Source organism: Trichosurus vulpecula, chromosome 1, assembly GCF_011100635.1.
Source record: "Trichosurus vulpecula isolate mTriVul1 chromosome 1, mTriVul1.pri, whole genome shotgun sequence".
Classification (NCBI taxonomy): Eukaryota; Metazoa; Chordata; class Mammalia; order Diprotodontia; family Phalangeridae; genus Trichosurus; species Trichosurus vulpecula.
The window spans coordinates 204,973,827-204,993,342 of NC_050573.1; the positions used below are offsets into that span (position 1 = coordinate 204,973,827).

Sequence of the window (19,516 nt, forward strand, 5' to 3'; positions counted from 1 at the left end):
AGGGTTATCAAGTTGGCTACTGTCCTAAAATTCAACAGCTATAGTCTGTGCAGAGCACACACTTATATTTTATCCCCAGGGCCTAAAAAGCATTCCAAATATGCCAATAATACATGAGAAACACAATCACCAATCAGCTCATCGTTTTTATCACTCAACATATAGGTGAGAAAGAAGAGGAGGTAGGAAGCAACCTAAGCTGACTGGAGAAATAAAGTTACCTTGCTTTTCTTTCCCTTACTCCTCAAAAGTTGTACAGAGGAGAGCAAAGGAATCAAAAAAGGGTCCTGATCTCCATAAGGGTTGTCTGCTCTACATCAATAAAGTCCTTGAGGTTACTTAGAAGTTTCTATAGCCTATGGAACTAAATGTAGCTATTCAGAACATCTCCAAGATAATAATAAATGATATTAAATCAATTTAGAATTCTGGGAAAAGTATATTTGTTTAATGTTACTTGGACCAACACTAACATTGTTACTTCCAGCCCTAGCTTAAGAGCCAACACCTACCCAAGGGACTTGGATAAATAAATAGGTGTATAGATTTTCCTAAGACTACACCACTAGGGTACTGAGGTGGTTTGAGAGGTTCAGGGACCCCTCAAAGACCAAAGTACAAGAAAAGGTGGTCTGGTATAAATTCACAGACTCAAGCATTCTTTAAGTCAAATTGGCAAAGGTTTATTGTAACACTAATATGGTAGGCAGAGCTCCTTAGGGAATTTGCAACCTAATAGGAATGATGCTAAAGCTTGGATAGGAAAAGTAGTGGATTATCTGGCAGATATGCTAATTGGGTGATAACATACAACCTTGGTCAAAGGTGTCATTCAGTACTGGAAACCAGGGTGGGGGGAGGTAGGGGGATCCTAAGGGGTGTATTTTTTGGTCTGTTATGTCTGTAGCAAGATAGCTTTGAGAGTCCATAGCTGAACCTCTGGATTGTATATCATAACTGTGGGAATCAATACATGATAATTCTGCTGGTACAAGATAGTCCTGTTTTTACAAGGGAAATTCTACAGAGGTCAGCTTGTTCTTGTAACAGGGAAAAATATTTTGTCTTACTGGGGCCCACTCATGAGTTATTGCTAGGAATAGAGTCCTTGGGCAGGGGAGAAAACTATCAGAGATAGTGTTTTGAGGTTAGGGAGAAATGTGATCTTAGAATTGGGGTCCAAGCACATGCACCCACGCACCCCATCTGTATCATGGAAGAAGACATGTAATTCTAGACTAAGACACACAATCATCTGTTCCCAGGCCCCTTCAGACTCACCTGTTGAGCTTTTCATTCTGTGAATGAGCACCATCATCTGCTGATCCAACAGGCAGCAGCATTACATTTTTACCTGTGGCCTCTTGGAAGGTCAAGGTCACAGGAATACTGCCCCCTTCTCTGGTCAAGTCTGGTTCAACACCAAAAACTGAGAAGAATGTGGAAAAATAGTTAAAAGACTAAAAAAACACAAACAAAAACTTGTTACTAATGTTGATTTCTGTAAACTCCAAGTCATAAAATTTTAATCCAGTGTTTCAAGAACAGTGAAGTATAGAACACTCAGAGGTAAAGTTGGGGTTTGCAGGACAGGGGATGGCAAACATCTTAAGCAATGACTGGTAAATCAATTAAGGAAAAGTGTATATATACACATTCTTTCCTGGCTGAGGACACGGGATACCAGGGACTAAGAAAATGACCCTGTGGAGGCTTTGGTGAATTTAAAAGCAGAGAAAACCTTCATTTAAAAAAAATCAACAAAAGCCACCTGTATTGTTGGAAGGAGTTCTCATGCTGGAGATAGCATGAATTATTCAAAACACCAAAAAAAGAAGCAATGTAATATAAGAATTGGTTACCTTACTGTAGCACAATGGATAGAAGCCTGGCCCTAAGAGTTAGGCAGGTCTGGGGTTCATGTTCCACCAGCGGAACATGGTATACTACATGTGTTACCCTGGGCAAGTCATAACTTCTCAGTGTTCCAGACAATGCTCTAAGACCATAAGTTACAGATCTATATTGATAGAAGCCATTTCCTCAGTGAGAGCTCCCTACCCAATGAAAGCACACACAGATCCTGCTTAGGATCATAACAGCAGACAACTTTAGGGATGACTAGGCTACAAAGCCAGCACCTGGGGCTTGATCTGGTCTGCCAGGGGCATTTGCTTCTGTAGGTTTCAAAAAAATCACACCTATCTGTTCTACGGCTGGCTGGCCCGACAGTGCTATGAGCCCACAAGCTCAGGAGTCAGTCACTGACCCAGATTCTGAGGAAGCATTTCTGACCTCTTTTCAGGGCTTTTCTCCCAGCCAGGTAATGAGGATGATTGAAGTCAGACACCCAGGGTTTTCCACCATGGCCCATGTACGCCTTGAACTTGTTGGGGCTCTTCAGCTCAGTAAACTTTGCATTCAAGTAACTTACAACCTTTTGCACACATAAACAAAAATACAGTTAACCATAAACTTGACACTAACTAGGATTAACAATTAACAAACACTGGGTTTTGACTTGCCTGCTCAATATTGTTCTTCACAGATGTCAAGAGTGAATGAATGTCACTAAATTATTAAGTTCATTTCATTGAAGGGCAAAACATTGGTAATATTTTAATTACCTCAAAGTAACTTAAACAGTATTGACACCCCACACACAAGGCCTATATTGGCATAAAATCATATTAGTTTTCATACTTTAAATGATAATATGCATCTTAAGTCAGGGCAAAATGTAATGTTCTCTTACGCCCATTTTTATGGTGAACTCAGGCCAAAGGTCTAATATTTCCAGAACACCTAAAAAGGTGTAGGTGATTATTAAGCATTTACCAGGTGCAAAGTACTACAGACAATCATTAGCCCTTAAGGCCAATGACATCAGTAGTCTTAAGCATATTCACTAGTCTCCAATAACCACACTTCTCACAAGTAAGATTTAGATCTCATCTACTGTATAAAACCTTGAACAGATAACTAGAAAAGTACTGGTGATTACCATCTTCTAAACTTGTCTGAATAGGCAACCATCAATCACAAATCCTTTTGCTTCACTTTCCACTAAGCAAAATTTACAAAACATTTGTTTTGCTTATAATGACATTTCACCATTAACACAGAATCTGTTAGAGCAGAATATATATTTGGGAGCTCTAAATCTTCACTACAAACCTAGGTGCATTTCAGCAATACAAATAGAGGCTATATTTCATAAACATAAGTCTAACAGTATTGACTGTACCTTATTTGAGCAATTGTTTGTATACACTTTATATGTAAGAACACATTAATATTGGCTACATTTGATAAAAGCTGGATGACCATTATATTACACAGCAGACCCCATCCCAAAATACCTGCTTTTCGACAACTTCAGGTACCATATCTGGCACCAATCTTATTGAGAACTTGCCAATCACTTTCCTAGGAATCACAGTTTTAGCTCCTGTTCCAGAAAAAGCTCCTTCAATTCCATGGAGAGACAGGGATGGGTATCTCCATCGGTGCATTAAGATTTTTTCCTACAGGAGAAAGACCATATCCTTAATGGAATTAAAGAAAGTAACACCATTTCTTGCTTTGGCTTCAAATGCAAATACTAAGAAAACCAGTTACTTGTTTCTAGAGACTGGAAATGAAAATCAGATATTTGATAGGTTCACTGAGCATTACTTACTTCATTTGGTGGCAAATCTGAATCCAGTGACACCCACTGTCATTAGACTCTAGAGCCAGATCTGGAGCCACTATTATCCAAGAGTCATGTAGTTACTGTATATCCTATAGAGTCCAATGAAATATGTTATTCTAGATAATATACCTATCCTCCACTAAACCCCAATGCCTTACTGAGGTGTGGAGGTAACCAAGTTCTTGAGGGCTATGACAAGAAAGCATAAGCTCTATCAGAGTCTACCAAATTGCAAAGGAAGATTATAAACTCAGCTGTGTATTTAGGGTTTATATCTTCACTGGGTCAGCCTAAATCTAGAGAGATGTTCCACCACAATGTTGATAAATCTGTGATAAAGTGATAAATTTCTTAAACTCATAAAGCCTGTCTAGTAAGATGAGACAGTGGTGATCTGCACTGGATGGAGGTAGAACCCAAAGCAACAAAAAAATCATAAATCTTTTGAAGTATTAGAGTTTGAAAACATACATATTAGTCTGAATATACATTTTTGAAATAACATTGAGATCTTTCTCCCCAAATAAATTAAGATTTTAATCAACAACAAAGGTAGTATGGTGTAAAGGACATAGCGTAAAGTCTAAAAGCTAGGACAACGTGGGTTCAAGGATCACCCCTGACACAAACTGGTTATGGGACTTTGGGCCAATTCAAGCTTATAAGCTGCAGAAGGTGCTAACTAGTATGGATTGAAGGGGGTTTCCCTCACCTGAGAATACCCTATACCAATGAGATCACATGTCTGGTGATTCCTACTCATCAATAAAACCAAATAAAATGACAGCTATCTATATGACCATAAATGAAATTCAATTATATCCATACAATGTGCCTTCCTCTACTACGTTCCTGATGAGTCTTCTTTGGCCATACTTCTTTTAGATTTGTAGTTACTATGAACTCTTCATTTGCTTGTGTCATTTTGTTATTTTACAATGATAGATAAGTATCTAGTTAAAAATGGCAAGGCAGCATGAGACAGTGGGAAGAACATGGAAGTAAATACAGAGGACCTAGTTTTTTACTCCAGATGTGATACTGGGCCAGTCATTAGGGTGCTGGTTTATCTTTAAAATGAGGGGCACTGTGTGTGTGTGTGTGTGTGTGTCTATACGTTATATAACCCATAACTCTCTCTAATACTAATTATGCACATCATATTTTGTGTAAAAGAGACAGAGTGAGAATGGATTAAAAAGCTGGCCTCAGAGCCAGGAAGAGCTGAGCTGAGTTTAAACCCTGCCTTGTATATGTACTGTAATGCTGGTAAAGTCACTTCCCTTCTCAGTATTCTGGGCAACCTTCTAAGACTAAGTTGCAGAGGGAGGGCTAACCTGTGTTGGTAGAGGGAGTGTCCTCAATCAAGAGTTCCCTATTCCAAAGAAATGATGGATCCAATACTGCTTCTAACCTTTTCTGGCACATATCCCAAGAAGGTAACCATGGTGGTAAGAAAATTTGTAAACACAACCATATAAAGATCAACTGAAGAAACTCGGCATGTTTATGTTGAAGAAAAGATGACTCGGGAAAAATAAGATTAGGCACTCAGAATACTTAAAGAGTGTCATGTAAAAGAGGCTGACCTCTGTTTTTTTGGCCCCAACATATAGAATTAGGATTAATGGAAATTAGGAAGCCACAGACTTTTAGTCTAACACAAAGAAAAATTTCTTAACTGGAGCTATCCAAAATGGCAATGGGCAGCCTGAAGAGGTACTCAGTAAGTTCCTTGTCACCAGCAGTTTTAAAAAATACCCACCCCCATCAAGCCTCAGCCTGGAGTCTGCATTCACTGGGGCCAGACCCTGACGCCCCTTGTGACTCAGCAATGCTATGATCAAAACCAAACTGAAATCCTGAAGAAGGGGTAGCACAGGGAAGAACAATGGGGACCATGAGCTAAAAGTCACCAACCCGGACTTTGTACCTTGGTTTCTCAAGATGCAATGCCAGATTTTTATTAAGGAAGTTAAAGGAAATAACTATCATAATGCCTGGCATTTAGGGCAGACAGAAAGCATTAGGGGTAAGCAATGTAACATTTTTGCCAGCTGCACTAGTAAAAATCTTCCTTCCTCATTTCTAAAGCTTCAGTCAATACTACTGGCTTTATGAACACACCCTACACCAGAACACTGACAGGACAGGCATCTCGACAGCAGATCAAGTCACTTGAGGAAAAGCAGGATTAAAGAGAGGGGAGAAGGACAGAATCAACCTTGTTTGAGATCTAGGAGGCTTTGGCACAGTTCACTACAACCTACTAGCTTGGTAAATGACAACTACTTAATGTCTCAATTTCTCCTCAATGGTGAAAACAGGTTAGTAAGATTAATAAAACTGTCACTAGAGGACTAGAGATCCTTGAATAAAGATACTCTATTTTTTCTAGAGTATCTCACATAGTCAGCTATGCAAAAAAACAAAAAAAAACCAACTTATTTACCATGGAATAGAAATTTCATGTTAGCACTGATAGAATGCACATCTGAAATATAAAGCAGCCTCAGTCTAATGGAGGACCACTGTGTTGATAAAACAAAACAAAACCTTTGCCTAGACAGAATCATTAAATTTTAGCCCTACAATGTATCTTAGAAACCATGTAAGCCAACTCCCTCACATTAGAGACAGGCAGCTAAACTAGAGAGGCTGATTTATCCAAAGTCCTATGACTGGGATTAAAACCCAGGTCTCCTGACTTCCAAGCCAGTTTCTACAATGCCATGCTGTCTCCAGGATTTATTTCTGAAATAGGTCTACCAGCTTTGAAATATTTTTACTATTAAAGGACTTTCTACTACTATAAATGCAAAGATTATAGATTAGGTCCCTTTAAAGACACTGAGAGACAAACATTAGAAACTAGAAGGTTAGTATTCTGTTGGCACAAAGAAATCCAACCTCTGGTCTGATCCCTGGCCTTAAAAAAAGGACTCAGTGATCCCTGTTTCTATAAGGATTTGATGTGATACTAAAATAAACATCCAACCTAAAGAAAAAATTAAAAAGTGACACTAGCAGGGCAGGAGAAAATAAAATTCTTCTAAGAAACCCAAAAGTCCTTTATTAAAATAGGAAAAACCACCATAAACCAAGGGCTACACCAGTTAGCAGAAATAAGCTAGAAATTCAATTTTTAAACTGCCACGGACCACATCAATTCTGCTTTAGCAGAATGAATTAAATACATATAGGATCTGTGGCTTCTAATAATGTAGATCACAATGTATTAACAACTTGGAGTTACTGATAGCTCAGAGGCTAAGTGAGTTATTCATGGTCTCCTGGCTATTAAGCGTCAGAGGCAGTACACCTTACCACCCTTAACCCTTGTCCTTTCAGTGAGAAGATGGAGCTGTGTGTGGAGCCATAAAAGAAGCCAAGGAAGACTACGCCAAGGGCAAGTCCCCATCAAGGATTCTGAAATTGATTATACCCATTTTCTCTGCTTGTCTCCTGGACTCAACCAGTCCAAAGGTAGAAATTGTTTGTTCTGTTTTTCTGGCTCTCTTTACTTTTTGGCACTCACAAACGTAGCACTTACCAAAGGTCAGGCCTCAAGATCGCACAAAAAATTAAGTTTGTGTCAACGAGAGAGAAGTATCAGCATACCATACCTTCGAGTCATGAAGAAGTGTCTTTGCTCCCACATCATTTGCATAGTCTTCCAAATCAAAGTCAATCTTTTCATATAACAAGAGCTCCTCATCAGTAACAGGAGCCACTGCTTCATTAATACCAGGGATGAGAATGTGTCCCTTTTTGTCCACCAAGCAGCCTGGAGAAAAATGGCACAATATTGAAAGCTCTCCATGAACATCCAATACTTTATCACAGTGCCTGGCACATAGCAAACAATTAATAAAGGATTGCTGACTTAGGTACACCACTGTCTAAGTTCTCTGATGCCTCACTGTAGCACAAAGGCATATGTGAATTTTTAAAGACCATGCCAAAGGAGCACAAGCTCTGGACAGCTCCAACCAAGGTGGAAAGACTTTGAGCAGGACATAGTAAGGAATGGTCCAGCCTAGCTGAGTTCAGAAACATTAATCACCAGAAGGGTCAGCCACAAATGATCAGAGTTTTGATCACAGCAATTCATAAAAGAGGGCAGCTAGGTGATGCAGTGGATAGAGTACCAGGCTAGAGTCAGGAAGACTCTTCTTCATTCTGTTCAAATCTAGCCTCAGACCCTGGGTTAAGTCACTCAACCCTATTTGCCTCAGTTTCCTCATCTGCAAAGTGAGCTGGAGAAGGTGATGGCAAACCACTCTAGGATCTTTGCCAAGAAAATCCCAAATAGGATGACAAAGAGTTAGACATGACTGAAAACAACTCAACAACAATAAAAACCATAAAAAATCTACTAAGGTAGATAAGGGCTATGCCTTGCATCAGGAGAGAGAGTACCCTCCATGGATAAAGTCAGACTCCTTGAAGTGTAAGAATAACTACATTTAATATAAAAACCATACTATGCTGAAGCCTTAAGAGTCATACCACTCAGAGTGAAAGGGCAAAGGACTCACAGTACTGAAGAACCCAAGGGAAGCTGTGACATGGTCAATTCAGCATGAGTCGTGCAGTGATGTTAACATTGCATAGATAGCAACAGGAATGACAAAACACTATACAAGAGTCCAATATACTTCAGCCTTTTTTTGAAGAAGAAAACTACGTTTTACAGAGGCCATGGCTGTGATGAACAGGCTGTAGTTCTGGAAGCTAAGTGTCTTTACTTTATTGTTCCAATAGCAAACCACCACTTCTGATAGCCAAAAAAGGCCTGTACAAAAATATGGTTCACCAAAATTGTGTGAAAATGCAATACAGCTGAATTGAGCAAACTGGCGAACCAAGGTCCACATGTAAGCATGTTCCTGGCAAACTTTCAATAGCATACACACAGAAATCACTGTTGAATCTCACTTAAACATTTTCCTCCAAATCAACAAATACTTACTGAGTATCTACGACATTCAAGAAAAGAAAAAATGAGATGTTTAGAATGGACCATTCTGGTTAAAGTAACTTCTGCCTCAATGTAAATAAATGATTGGTCATGCTTTATTAATATCCCTTGGTAACTGGGCTTACCCATCAGAGTAATGAGATCTGACATGGCTTCATGCACCGAACCACCATACACACCAGAATGAAGGTCTTTGTCAGAGCATTCCACCTGGTTTGAAACAAGCACATTCTTACTTCGATGCTTTTTTTAAAAGGTGAGTGGAAACTATATCTACTCTCCCCAATATAAAGTCATGAATTCCTCAAATTATAAGGCTTTAATGGGACCTGAAAACTATAGACACAAAAACTCGAAAGATACAAATATTATTCATGGAAGTTTCCATTTACTTTTCAACTCCCCTGGCATGAAGGGATGAAAACAGTTTCAAAAATGTGATTCTACATTTGCTAAGGGATGATACTAAGATTTACCCTAACACTTCAGTTACCTTGCACAGACAATGAACAATTCCACATAAAGCTTATGCTTTGGGGAAAAATTCTGGTAACTCTTTAAATGATACAAGTTTTTTGGTGAAGATTTAAGATTATATGCTAATTCTCTGCACTAAACAAAATTTAATCTTTTCTTGATAATTTAGCATAATTTAAGAATAGTCATTCATCTGAAAGACACCTGTCCATCACTGTATTATGATAACTTATGCTGGGGTCCCTATCCCTATACCAGAGGATTGTTCTTGCTTTTTCTGTTTCTTCATTAGGAGATTTTTTTTTCTTCTACTTCGGTGATGGTAATTCATGACCCTGCTGCCATTGTTATATATGATGCAACTTCGGCTGCCTACTAAGCTCTCCTCTGTTTCTCTTTTGTCTTTCCTTGCTGCATCTCCTGTCCGTTTCCCCACCAATCAGTAGAGGGTCTCTGGCCAGGGAGAATGTTGCTGGCCTCTAAGCTGGTGAATTTTATCCCCATTGAGAGAAACCTCTGGCTTTCAGACTATTTTCTTTCTTCATTGTCAGAGATGATAACTGTGGCTTTTTTAACCTGTGGATTTCAGTCCTGTTTTGGATGGCTGATGTAGCCAGAAACCTGACCACTGCACAACAGAGATATCCAGGACACGAATACAGCCCAACAGTTGTTTGCCCAGAAGAACAAAATAGTTAAATCTAAATCATGATGCTATCATATCAAATACAGGCATTTTTAAAAAAATAACATGGTGGCAACAGGAGAGGTGGCCAATGAGTTAGAAAAGACGAAACTCAGAAACCTACCTCTATAAAAAAGTAGCAAATTCCTCTGAGGCCATATGTAATACAGGGCTTCTTTTTCCCCAACCAGTAGTTGTCAGAGATACAAACATAATCCACATCTTTGAAGAAAGTATCTTTCTTGGAAAAAATCAAATCATCCAAGCCTTCAGAACCAGATTCCTCCATGCCTTCTAGACAAAATTTGACATTGACAGGGATATCCTTCGGAAATAAAATAAGAAATCTTAATAAACATCCAGCTTCTATTTTCAAAGTCTTGGAGCATAATAGAGAAAAATGTTTCAAAACCACAAATTTTTGTAACTCATGCTTTTAGATATCTAAGATATATCTTGGCCAAGCTAGACTGCTGATACTGTTAAGATGATCATAAATCTCAGACTTTCTAGGAGAGTTTATATTTCAAGAGAAGAAACTAAATTTGTAAAAAATTTGTAAAAAGAACATACTTTTCAGACCATATGTCCCAATTTCGTTTCAGAAAATATAGTCACCATACACAGAACTAGTGCCAGATTCCCTTATAGATCTATCCCTGCCCTGATAAATTCAATCAAGAAAAATTTATTCTTATTCTGATTTTAACAAACACCAAACAAAATGAACATCTACATATATATGGCAGAAAAGAAGGGGGCCTGCATGTGAGAGGGCAGATCTCTAGAGCATTTGTACAGCTTGCTCTCCTCTTCAAAGTTAAAACAAATCTGGCCTGAAGTTTTCATAGCTATCCTTATATAACTAATTTTAAAATAAAAGCAAGGTCACAAAATAACTACCACTGGTTTGTAATTTACAATATCAGAGTCATTCTTAATCCAGTTAAAGATGGGTAAAATTCCTTCCTTTAATTTACAACTTTCATCTTAGATGCTAAACATGCATTTATCTAAAAGCTTTCTGCTAAAAAAATCAATAATAATATAAAACAACATCACCTTACATTTGTAAAGTTCCTTACAGTTTTCAAAGTGGTTTCACATAATTAATTATTGAAATTCTCACAACAACCCTGTGAGACAGGCAGGAAAAAGTCACAAAGCTGTAGAGCCCTCATTGTTCTGACTAGACTCCATGTTCTAATTTACACTATTTGCCTTTCTAATCCATAGGTAAAAGTAGCATTTGTCTTCAAAAAACTAATAATCCTTTACTATGTTATTGTGATCTCAGTTGTTACTTAAAATACTACAGGTATGCTTTGATTTAAGAAAATACAGAGCTCAAATAACTAGCTTTCAAAGCAGACAAATTAATGGGTTTATATTTGTATTACAGGAGAATTTATTACAGGGCTTCTGCAGGTTCACAGTTTCCTCAATGTATTAAAAGTATTATTTAATTTGTGGCTATAGCCAGCAGAGCTGGAAAGATGAGGGCAGAGAACCAGAAGTCTTGTCTGAGAAGGCCAGCTCTTGGGAACAGTGGAGATTCCTTTCTTGTATAAGTTAGACTAGATGACTACTGAGATCCTATTCTCTCAAATTCTATAATTCGGTAATGATGACTCTGAGACCTCAAGCTTAGCACTGTCCGTCATCAAGCTGCTTAACTTCCCTAGGACTCATCTTCCTAATGTTACTAGGGAGTAGAACTGCATGATCTCCAAATTTCCCAGTGGGTCTAAAATTCTACACCTCACAAAAATCATTTACCTAAATTTTCATGAAAACACCAGTTATATGAATGATACGAGAGAAATGGATAAGGGGACAGAAGATTTGGATTCTTGTCCCATTTATGCCAATAAATAGCCATATAATCTTGGAAAGTTTATTTTACCTGGGCCTTAGATTCCACATCCAAAAAATAAGAGAATGAGGAAAAGTGATTTTTAAAGTCCTTTCCAGTTCTAACATCCTAGGATTCTATGATTCTATAAGTAGTAGCAAGTAATACTGGGCAGCTAGGTGGTGAAAGATAGAGTGCCAGGCCTGGAGACAGAAATACTCATCTTCCTGAGTTCAAATTTGGTCTCAGACACTTAATAGCTGTAGGACACTGGGCAAGTCACTTAACCCTGTTTGCTTCGGTTTCCTCATCAAAAATGGCAAACCACTCCACTATCTTTGCCAAGAAAACCCCAAATGGGGTCACAAAGAATTAGAGACAACTGAAAAATGACTGAACAACAGCAAGTAAAACTGAATCAACATAAAGCACCAAAAACCCAAGTAAGTTATCCATAATGTTGAACAGTACACAGCTATTTCTTGTAAGTTACTAGAACTACAAGAATATCCTGTGATTTATAATTTAACATCATACGCGCTGGCTATACTCTTGCTGGCTGTTCAGTATTATCATTTTTAAGCCACAGTAAAAATTAACTTTAACTATAACTAGAAGTTAATGCAAAAAAAAAGCACAGTCATTTGAATTAGTGCTGATATACAGAATTGTGTTTCAAACGCCAAGGACTCAATCTTTACTAGAAATTTTATAGTGGGGAGGATTATCCATGTCCTGCTTAGATAGGAAGCAAGGTGCACTTGGCAAAAAGAGATATGGTTGACATACCTGATTTATCTGTTGAAAAGCTTCCAGGGCATTTAGCCAGCCAAGTACTGGTCCCTTGTCATCAGTTGCACCTCTTCCATACAGTTTTCCTAGAAGAAGCATCAGCAAATTTGTGGGAAATCATGATTACAATGATTGAAGGGAAAGGCTGTGTCAAGTAAATATCCAATATCTTGACTCTTGAATCCAGACACCCAGACTTTCTTCTCTGAATCAGAAGCAGTGCTAATTTCATTCCATAAGGAGATCATCCCCATCCGGAACTATCATTAACAAGTGACTGTCTAGTATGTATGGGCATGTCAGATGACTATAATCGGGACCCCCGGCTGACAGCAGGTACAGAATTAACCAATGTTGTAGGCAAAGGGTCATAATATTCCCTGACTGATGCACAAGGTTAATTCATGATCCATCTCTTACAAGACCATGTCTTTTCTCCCTTAGCACAGCACACTTCCACATGGAAGACACTGACATCTTGTGAAATGAACATCAGGTAGAAATAACAAATGCTTATGCCGATCATTCTCTGAATACATTAAAATGTAACTTGGGGTCTTTCAAGGGGCATATTATTTTAATTAACATGATTAGTAATTGCATTATTAATAAATCAGTAATGGGCATTTTCTCTCCATACTTGTTTCTTTTAGAACTATCCACTTAGCGTTGCATATGGCTAAGGGGTGTCAGACAAGCCACCGAGCGGACTGGCTGAGTGAGACAGAAATGAATGTTTTGCTTTGACACCAGGGGTTAGTCATACGTTTATGACTGCTTTCCTGTTTTAGAGATCAAGCTTAGTTCATTGTAATTTCATTGTTGCAGAAATGCTTCAGTTCAGGATATGCACTGGTCAGTGACATGGCTCTCTTCAGCTTGGATCTACCACCACCAAAGCCACAAGTGTGAGATTTGGACTTGGGCTGAAGTGGTGTGGCAAGATGGAAAGTATGCTTGACTTGGAGTCAAAGAACCTGGGTTTAAATCTTGTCTCTGCTATGTGCCTACTCTATGTGGCTTAGGCAAGTACCTTGCTCTCTCTGGGCCTGATATATAAAAGGAGGTACTGGACAAGATGAGCTATGAGATCCCTTCTAGTTCTAAATTTATGATCCTACGAGAAATTGGCTAATACACCTCCCTCTGTTTTCCTTTTCTAAAAAGCTCAAAGTACAACCTGTGTACCAAACTAGGCTAGGGGCTACCATAGATGAATAGATGTTGTGAGAACAGTAACTATGATGCTCTTGAGAACTAAACCAATGCCACCTACACACACCAATGCTTCTGCTGTATTTTAGTACACTACTACCTTTTGTTAGTCCCCTTACTTACTTACCCACTGTTAAAATGTTTTACTTGACCACTGCAAACTGATTCACCTATTGCCAGTAAGCAGAAGGGAAAGGAGCAATTGGAAAATACCTCCTATTGCAGAAGTGTCCCAAAGGGTCTATATGAGTAGGGTGGGGGTCCGGGATCTTTGCTGGAGGAAAGGATATTCCATAACTATAACCCTCCTTTTCTGATTCCTCTAATCCCCATCTTAGTTCCTTGTGCTGTATACACTCTTTACCTATTCAACTTAAAGCTCATGAAACATGTCCTAATGGGTTAAAACCAAAGGAAGTCTCCCACCATTATAGCAAGGAAGGGGAAGGAGAGATTATTTGCTCCTGGACTCTCAAGCTGAAACTCTGGGCACATTTTTTCCCGTGAAAATTCTGTGGTTAGATTCCAAATTTCAGATTTCCTACGAGTTAGATAAGTTTTTATGAACTATTCTAGGAATGTAACCACCATGTGTAACATAATAGCTAGCTAGCATTTACATAGTGCTTTATGGTTTGCAAAGCACTTGATAAATATTATCTCGTTTTATTAGGACAATAACCCTAGGTGTCATTTTACAGATGAGGAGACTGAAATAGACAGAAGTTAAGTGTCTTGTTCAGGATCACATAGCTAGTAAGAGTCAAAGTTCAGACTGAACTCAGGGCTTTCCTACTGCAGGCCTAGCACTCCTATCCACTTTATCACATGGCTGCCAGATTCTCATTTTCTATGGGAATGTGATTTCTAAAACCCAAGCAACCAATTTACAAACTAATATTTAGAAGAAACTATTTGCTAGCTGTTGACTAGGGACTGGCCAAAGTGAAGGCCCTACACTAAGGATGAAAGCTAAGTCACATTTAATGATTTACCAAAATTAAAGTTTTGGAAGGTTTCCTTTGGTTTTAACAGGAAAAATGTTTTTACCTCAAAACCAAACCAATTAAAAAAAATAAGATTGTTGTTCTTCTTACCATCTCTTTCTACCAATGTGAAGGGCTCACTGTCCCAGCCATCCTCCAGGGCTGCTGGTTGTACATCCAGATGTCCATAGACACACACAGTTTTCTTTTGGGGATCTGAGCCCAGTTTGCCAAGTAAAATAGGAGGAAGAGGTATTTCTGAGCCATCATGGAGCTAAGAGTCATAAAGGAAACAATCACATCACTTTGCTTCTAATAGTCAAAAGATATTCATATAAGGTGGTTGTTCAAAGGATATTTCATAATCACAGAATGTTATGGTTATGTTATACTGAGTAGCTTCCAATCTTTAGATTTTCCTTGAAAAATTTATCTGTTAAACTATATAAAATGGGTAAGAATAATTTGTTCAACTAAGTCTAATGCTCAAAAATTAATTTTCCCATGGACCAAAATTAATGCAAGTTGGTTACAAGCATACACTAACACCATTAGTTTATTATTTGTATCATTCTAGAGTATTAAGCAATCAGCACAGTTCAGTCCAAAAACAGAAGCACCTTAAAGGACTTTAAGATTTAGAGAGAAACTCTCTTCTATATTGAATTAGCACAGGCCGTTTTCAAAGACTGAGGTAAGTAGCATCTTTGGCAAACATTTTTGTTTTGTACATCACCTCAATATAAATAAACGATTAAATTCGATAAGCATTTATTAAGTATCTCTGTGCCAAATACTATGCTAAATGGTGGTGGTGGGGACACAGAGAAAAAAAATCCATTCTTGCCCTCAAGCAGCTCATTTGATAGGGAGAAAAACACTTATACAAATAAAATATGAACAAAATAAATGAAAATAAATCAAGGGAACGGGTGGAAGCTTAACATTTGGGGAAATCAGGAAAGACTTCATGTAGATGATAACATTTGAGCTGAGCCTTGAAAAGAAAGGATGGCATTCCAGGCACAGGAGTCAGTCTGTGCAAAAGCACAGGGAAGTGAATGTCATAATGCATAGGCAAAATCAAGTAGGCCAGTCTGGTTGGACTAAAGGGCATAAGAGAGAAATTAATCTGAAACTGGTCTAAAAAGACAGGCCAGAACTGGAATGCAAAGGACTAGAAATGCAAAAATTTATATTTTAACTTGAAAGCAAGTAGAAGTCAGTGAAGCTTCTTGAGCAAGCTTCTTGGTCAGACCTGTGCTTTAGGAATATCAATATGGCAGCTGTGTGGAACATGGATTAGAGAGGAGAGACTGGAAGTGTTGAGACTAATTAGGAAAAAATTATAATAGTCCAAATAAGAGTTATGAGGGCCTATGAGTATAGAGGAAAGGACCTATCCAAGAGATAAGACAGAACTGACAAGATTTGACAATGAAATGGATAAAATGGAGGTTAAAGGAGAAGGAAAGTTCAAGAATGACCAAACTGACAAATCTGGAGGACTGGAAAGATAGCAGTACCTTCAACAAAAATGAAGTTGTGAGAAGTATAAATTTTGAGGAAAAGTTAAACGTGTTCTGTTCTGAATACAGTGAGTTTGAGATGTCAATGGGACATATACATGGAGATACCTATCTAAATAAGTAGTGTATGACTAGAGCTCATGAGAGAAGAGGACGATGGACAGATTTGGAAGACATCTGCATAGAGGTGTTATCTGAACCCATGGAAGATATTACTAAGAGAATACAGAGTAAAAAGAGGGCCCAGAACACAGAGCTTTACCTTCAAGTAAGATTTAGCCAAGGAGACTGAGAAGAAATAGTCTGATAGGCAGGAAGAGAGTCAAGAGCAGCAGCAGAATGAAAACCCAGGGGGAAGAACACTGATAAGAAGAAGGGGTGGTTAACAGTGCCAAATGCTACAGAGAAGTCAAGAAGGCGCAACACTGGAAAAAAAAAAAAGATCATTGGTGACCTTGGAAAACAGTAGTGTCAGAATCCTGGGATCGGAAGCCAAATTGAAAAAGGCTAAAGACTTCGGGATAGGGAGAAGTAATAAGTAAAGGAATTTTTTTGTTCTAGGAGTTTGTCTATGAAAGGAAGAAATGTAACAGGATCTCAAATGAAGGCTAAGGTTGGGGGAGATCAAAGCATATCTGTAAGCAGAAAGGAAAGATTAAGTAGAGAGGAGAGACAGAAAATTAGAGGGGTCACAAAGACATAAGCAGAGGGGTTTGCCTCATTAAGAAGGACTACCTTCTCCTCTGAGACTGAACCAAAGAGGGAGGGGATAGGGGAAAATGAGGAAGGGATCAAAGGATCACTGAGCAGCATTCTTTATGAATTCATCAATGAATCCTGTACATCCTTTGCATGTGCATGAAAAACAATTAGTAGAGCTTTTATTTATTTTTTTTGAGGGGGCAAGGCAGGGTAATTGGGGTTAAGTGACTTGCCCAAGGTCACACAGACACAGCTGTGTCTGAGGTCACATTTGAACTCGGGTCCTCCTGACTCTAGGGCCGGTGCTCTACTCACTGCGCCACCTAGCTGCCCTTAATAGAGCTTTTAAAGCTGCTCTACGGATTTAAATGTTTTTGTTTATTTAAAAATCTCAGTGGAATCTTATATTCTCTCTATTTCTTGACTGAGGAGACGTAGTCTGTTGTAGAAAAATCATTTGCAAAAGCCTCCCTTTCTCCCACTTTTGGTAGGAGAAAGATACCTGAGTAGATAATTTTAATAAAAATTTCAGAGATGATAAAGTAGGCATACACACATGGAATTGCTAAGATCCTCTCAGGTTCTTTTTTGGGCATCATCACCAGCTGAGATTGTAACGGTTTATTATTTCCTTAAGATATCTTGAAATAGATCATTCAGAACTCTCCAAAACCATATTGTCTCCAACACGGATTTCTTCTGTGTATACTTGGTTTGGTCCACATCCTTCTTCCTTATTCACTTCCAATTAATGGCCATGAACCAAATTCAGATCATCAACCCCTCACATCTGACTATTATAACTAGCCTAATTGGTTTTCCTGCCTCTACTCTCTCCTTCTACTAATTCATTCACTACACAGTAAAATGATACTCTTTAAATATTTTATTACGAATTTAAACATTAAATATTTCAACATATAAACACATGAAGCTGTGAACATCTTAAAAAAAACCAAACTATACATAAGTGCATATCACAGTTAACACAGGAGTAACAAAACTGCCCTTCTTGTCTCTATTCCTTTCTGAATTTCTTTCTGCTCTGTGTATTTTTAAATGTTTCATTGATTCTTTGCTACCTTTTAAAATCTATGACTACCCAACTAACCAATTCCCTCAAGTTAAAAAAGACAAAAAGAAAAAAACCAAAAAAAGTCCTCCCTTGTAACAAGGTAGGGAAGCAAAACTAATCAATACATGTACCAGATCTGAAAATGCCCAAATTGATATTCTTCAAGTACAGGTCTGACCATGCCACTCCTACTCAAGAAGCTGCAATCACTCCCTATTGCCAGTAGGATAACATACCCACTCTCCTTTTTAGATTTTTCATAATTTCATTCTAGCTTACTTTTTCAGGCTTACTGAAAGTTACTATTCCAGTACTTTATATTTCAGCCAAACTGGCCTACTGACCATTTCCTGTACTTAATGACATTCAATTTCCCCTCACGAGGCCTTTGAATAGGTTATCATCCATGCCTGGAATGCACTGCCTTCCTTACTTCTGCCTTGTGGAATTCCAAGCTTCCCAATTCCCTCCTACTCTTAGTGTCTATATTTTTTAAAAAAAATTGTTCAAAGAATTCATTTCATACTAACCAATCTACGGGTGATGAGTTTCTCTGTAATTAAGTAGACTGGGGCTTGAACAACAGATACAGTTTTCTGTCAGCACCAGACTGAACAGAAATAGAGAACTGACTGTAAAGGACCCTAGAAGACATCTAGTCCAATCCATATCTGAGAAAGCATTTCTTCTATGACATCCCTGACAAATCATCATCTAGCCTTGGCTTTATGGTTTTTGTTTTGTTTTGTATTTTATCGAAAGTGAGTTCAGAGAGAAACTGAAACAATTTTGGATGAAATGATCCTAAGGAGAGGGCCTAGGCTTATCAACTAGATAGAAAAACCTTAGGATTAATGACTAGAGAGAAATTAGAAACAACAGGTAGGATACATCCTGATCCACACAGTGTACTATAAATCCATACTATATCCACTTGATTAAGGAACAGGAAAAGAAATAATCTATATGAATCCTTCATTAAATATAATTCAGAGAAAAAGAATTTATAAGAGCTTGTTCAGGTCTGCAAGACTAGCAGAAAAACTTTCTGAATTTCTGTCAGGCAAGTTTCAACTACTTCCTTAAAAGGAATAGGAAAGTTCCTATTTAGTAAACGGCAGTTCACATTTATATAGTACTTTCATTTATAAAGTACTGACTGCATAACAATTCTGTGAAATATTGTAAGTATCATCCCAAACAATAAAATGTATTGCCCAAAGTAACACAGCTAGTAAGCAGTAAAGCTGGGACTGTAAGTCAGGTCTCCTGGCCTACTTCGGTGTTCTTTCTACTATGCCAATCTTCAATATTTGCACTCTCTGAGATACTCAATACAACAAAACTGGTCCCTATCCCCAACCAAAAGAGCTATAAATATAAAGATCAATAGTGCTTTAGCTGGAACAGAATGGAACAACATGAAAGGTCAATGGTTACCAAATCTGAGGACCTCAGTTCAAATTCTGCTTCTGATGGCATACTACCCATATCACCTTGGACAAGCAACCTAGCTTTC

General features: G+C 38.1%; 1 protein-coding gene across 1 annotated transcript in view; it reads right to left on the minus strand.

The window, feature by feature from the left end:
• Positions 1–19,516, minus strand: part of CNDP2 (carnosine dipeptidase 2) — a 33,728-nt gene that overhangs the window by 957 nt on the left and 13,255 nt on the right. The window contains exons 4-11 of the mRNA XM_036766777.1: positions 14,803–14,965; positions 12,488–12,576; positions 9,968–10,168; positions 8,807–8,891; positions 7,324–7,484; positions 3,363–3,527; positions 2,296–2,437; positions 1,282–1,429 (exon numbers count right to left, since the gene is read on the minus strand). Coding sequence (XP_036622672.1) covers positions 1,282–1,429; positions 2,296–2,437; positions 3,363–3,527; positions 7,324–7,484; positions 8,807–8,891; positions 9,968–10,168; positions 12,488–12,576; positions 14,803–14,965 — 1,154 coding nt within the window. The remainder of the gene's footprint in view (positions 1–1,281; positions 1,430–2,295; positions 2,438–3,362; positions 3,528–7,323; positions 7,485–8,806; positions 8,892–9,967; positions 10,169–12,487; positions 12,577–14,802; positions 14,966–19,516) is intronic.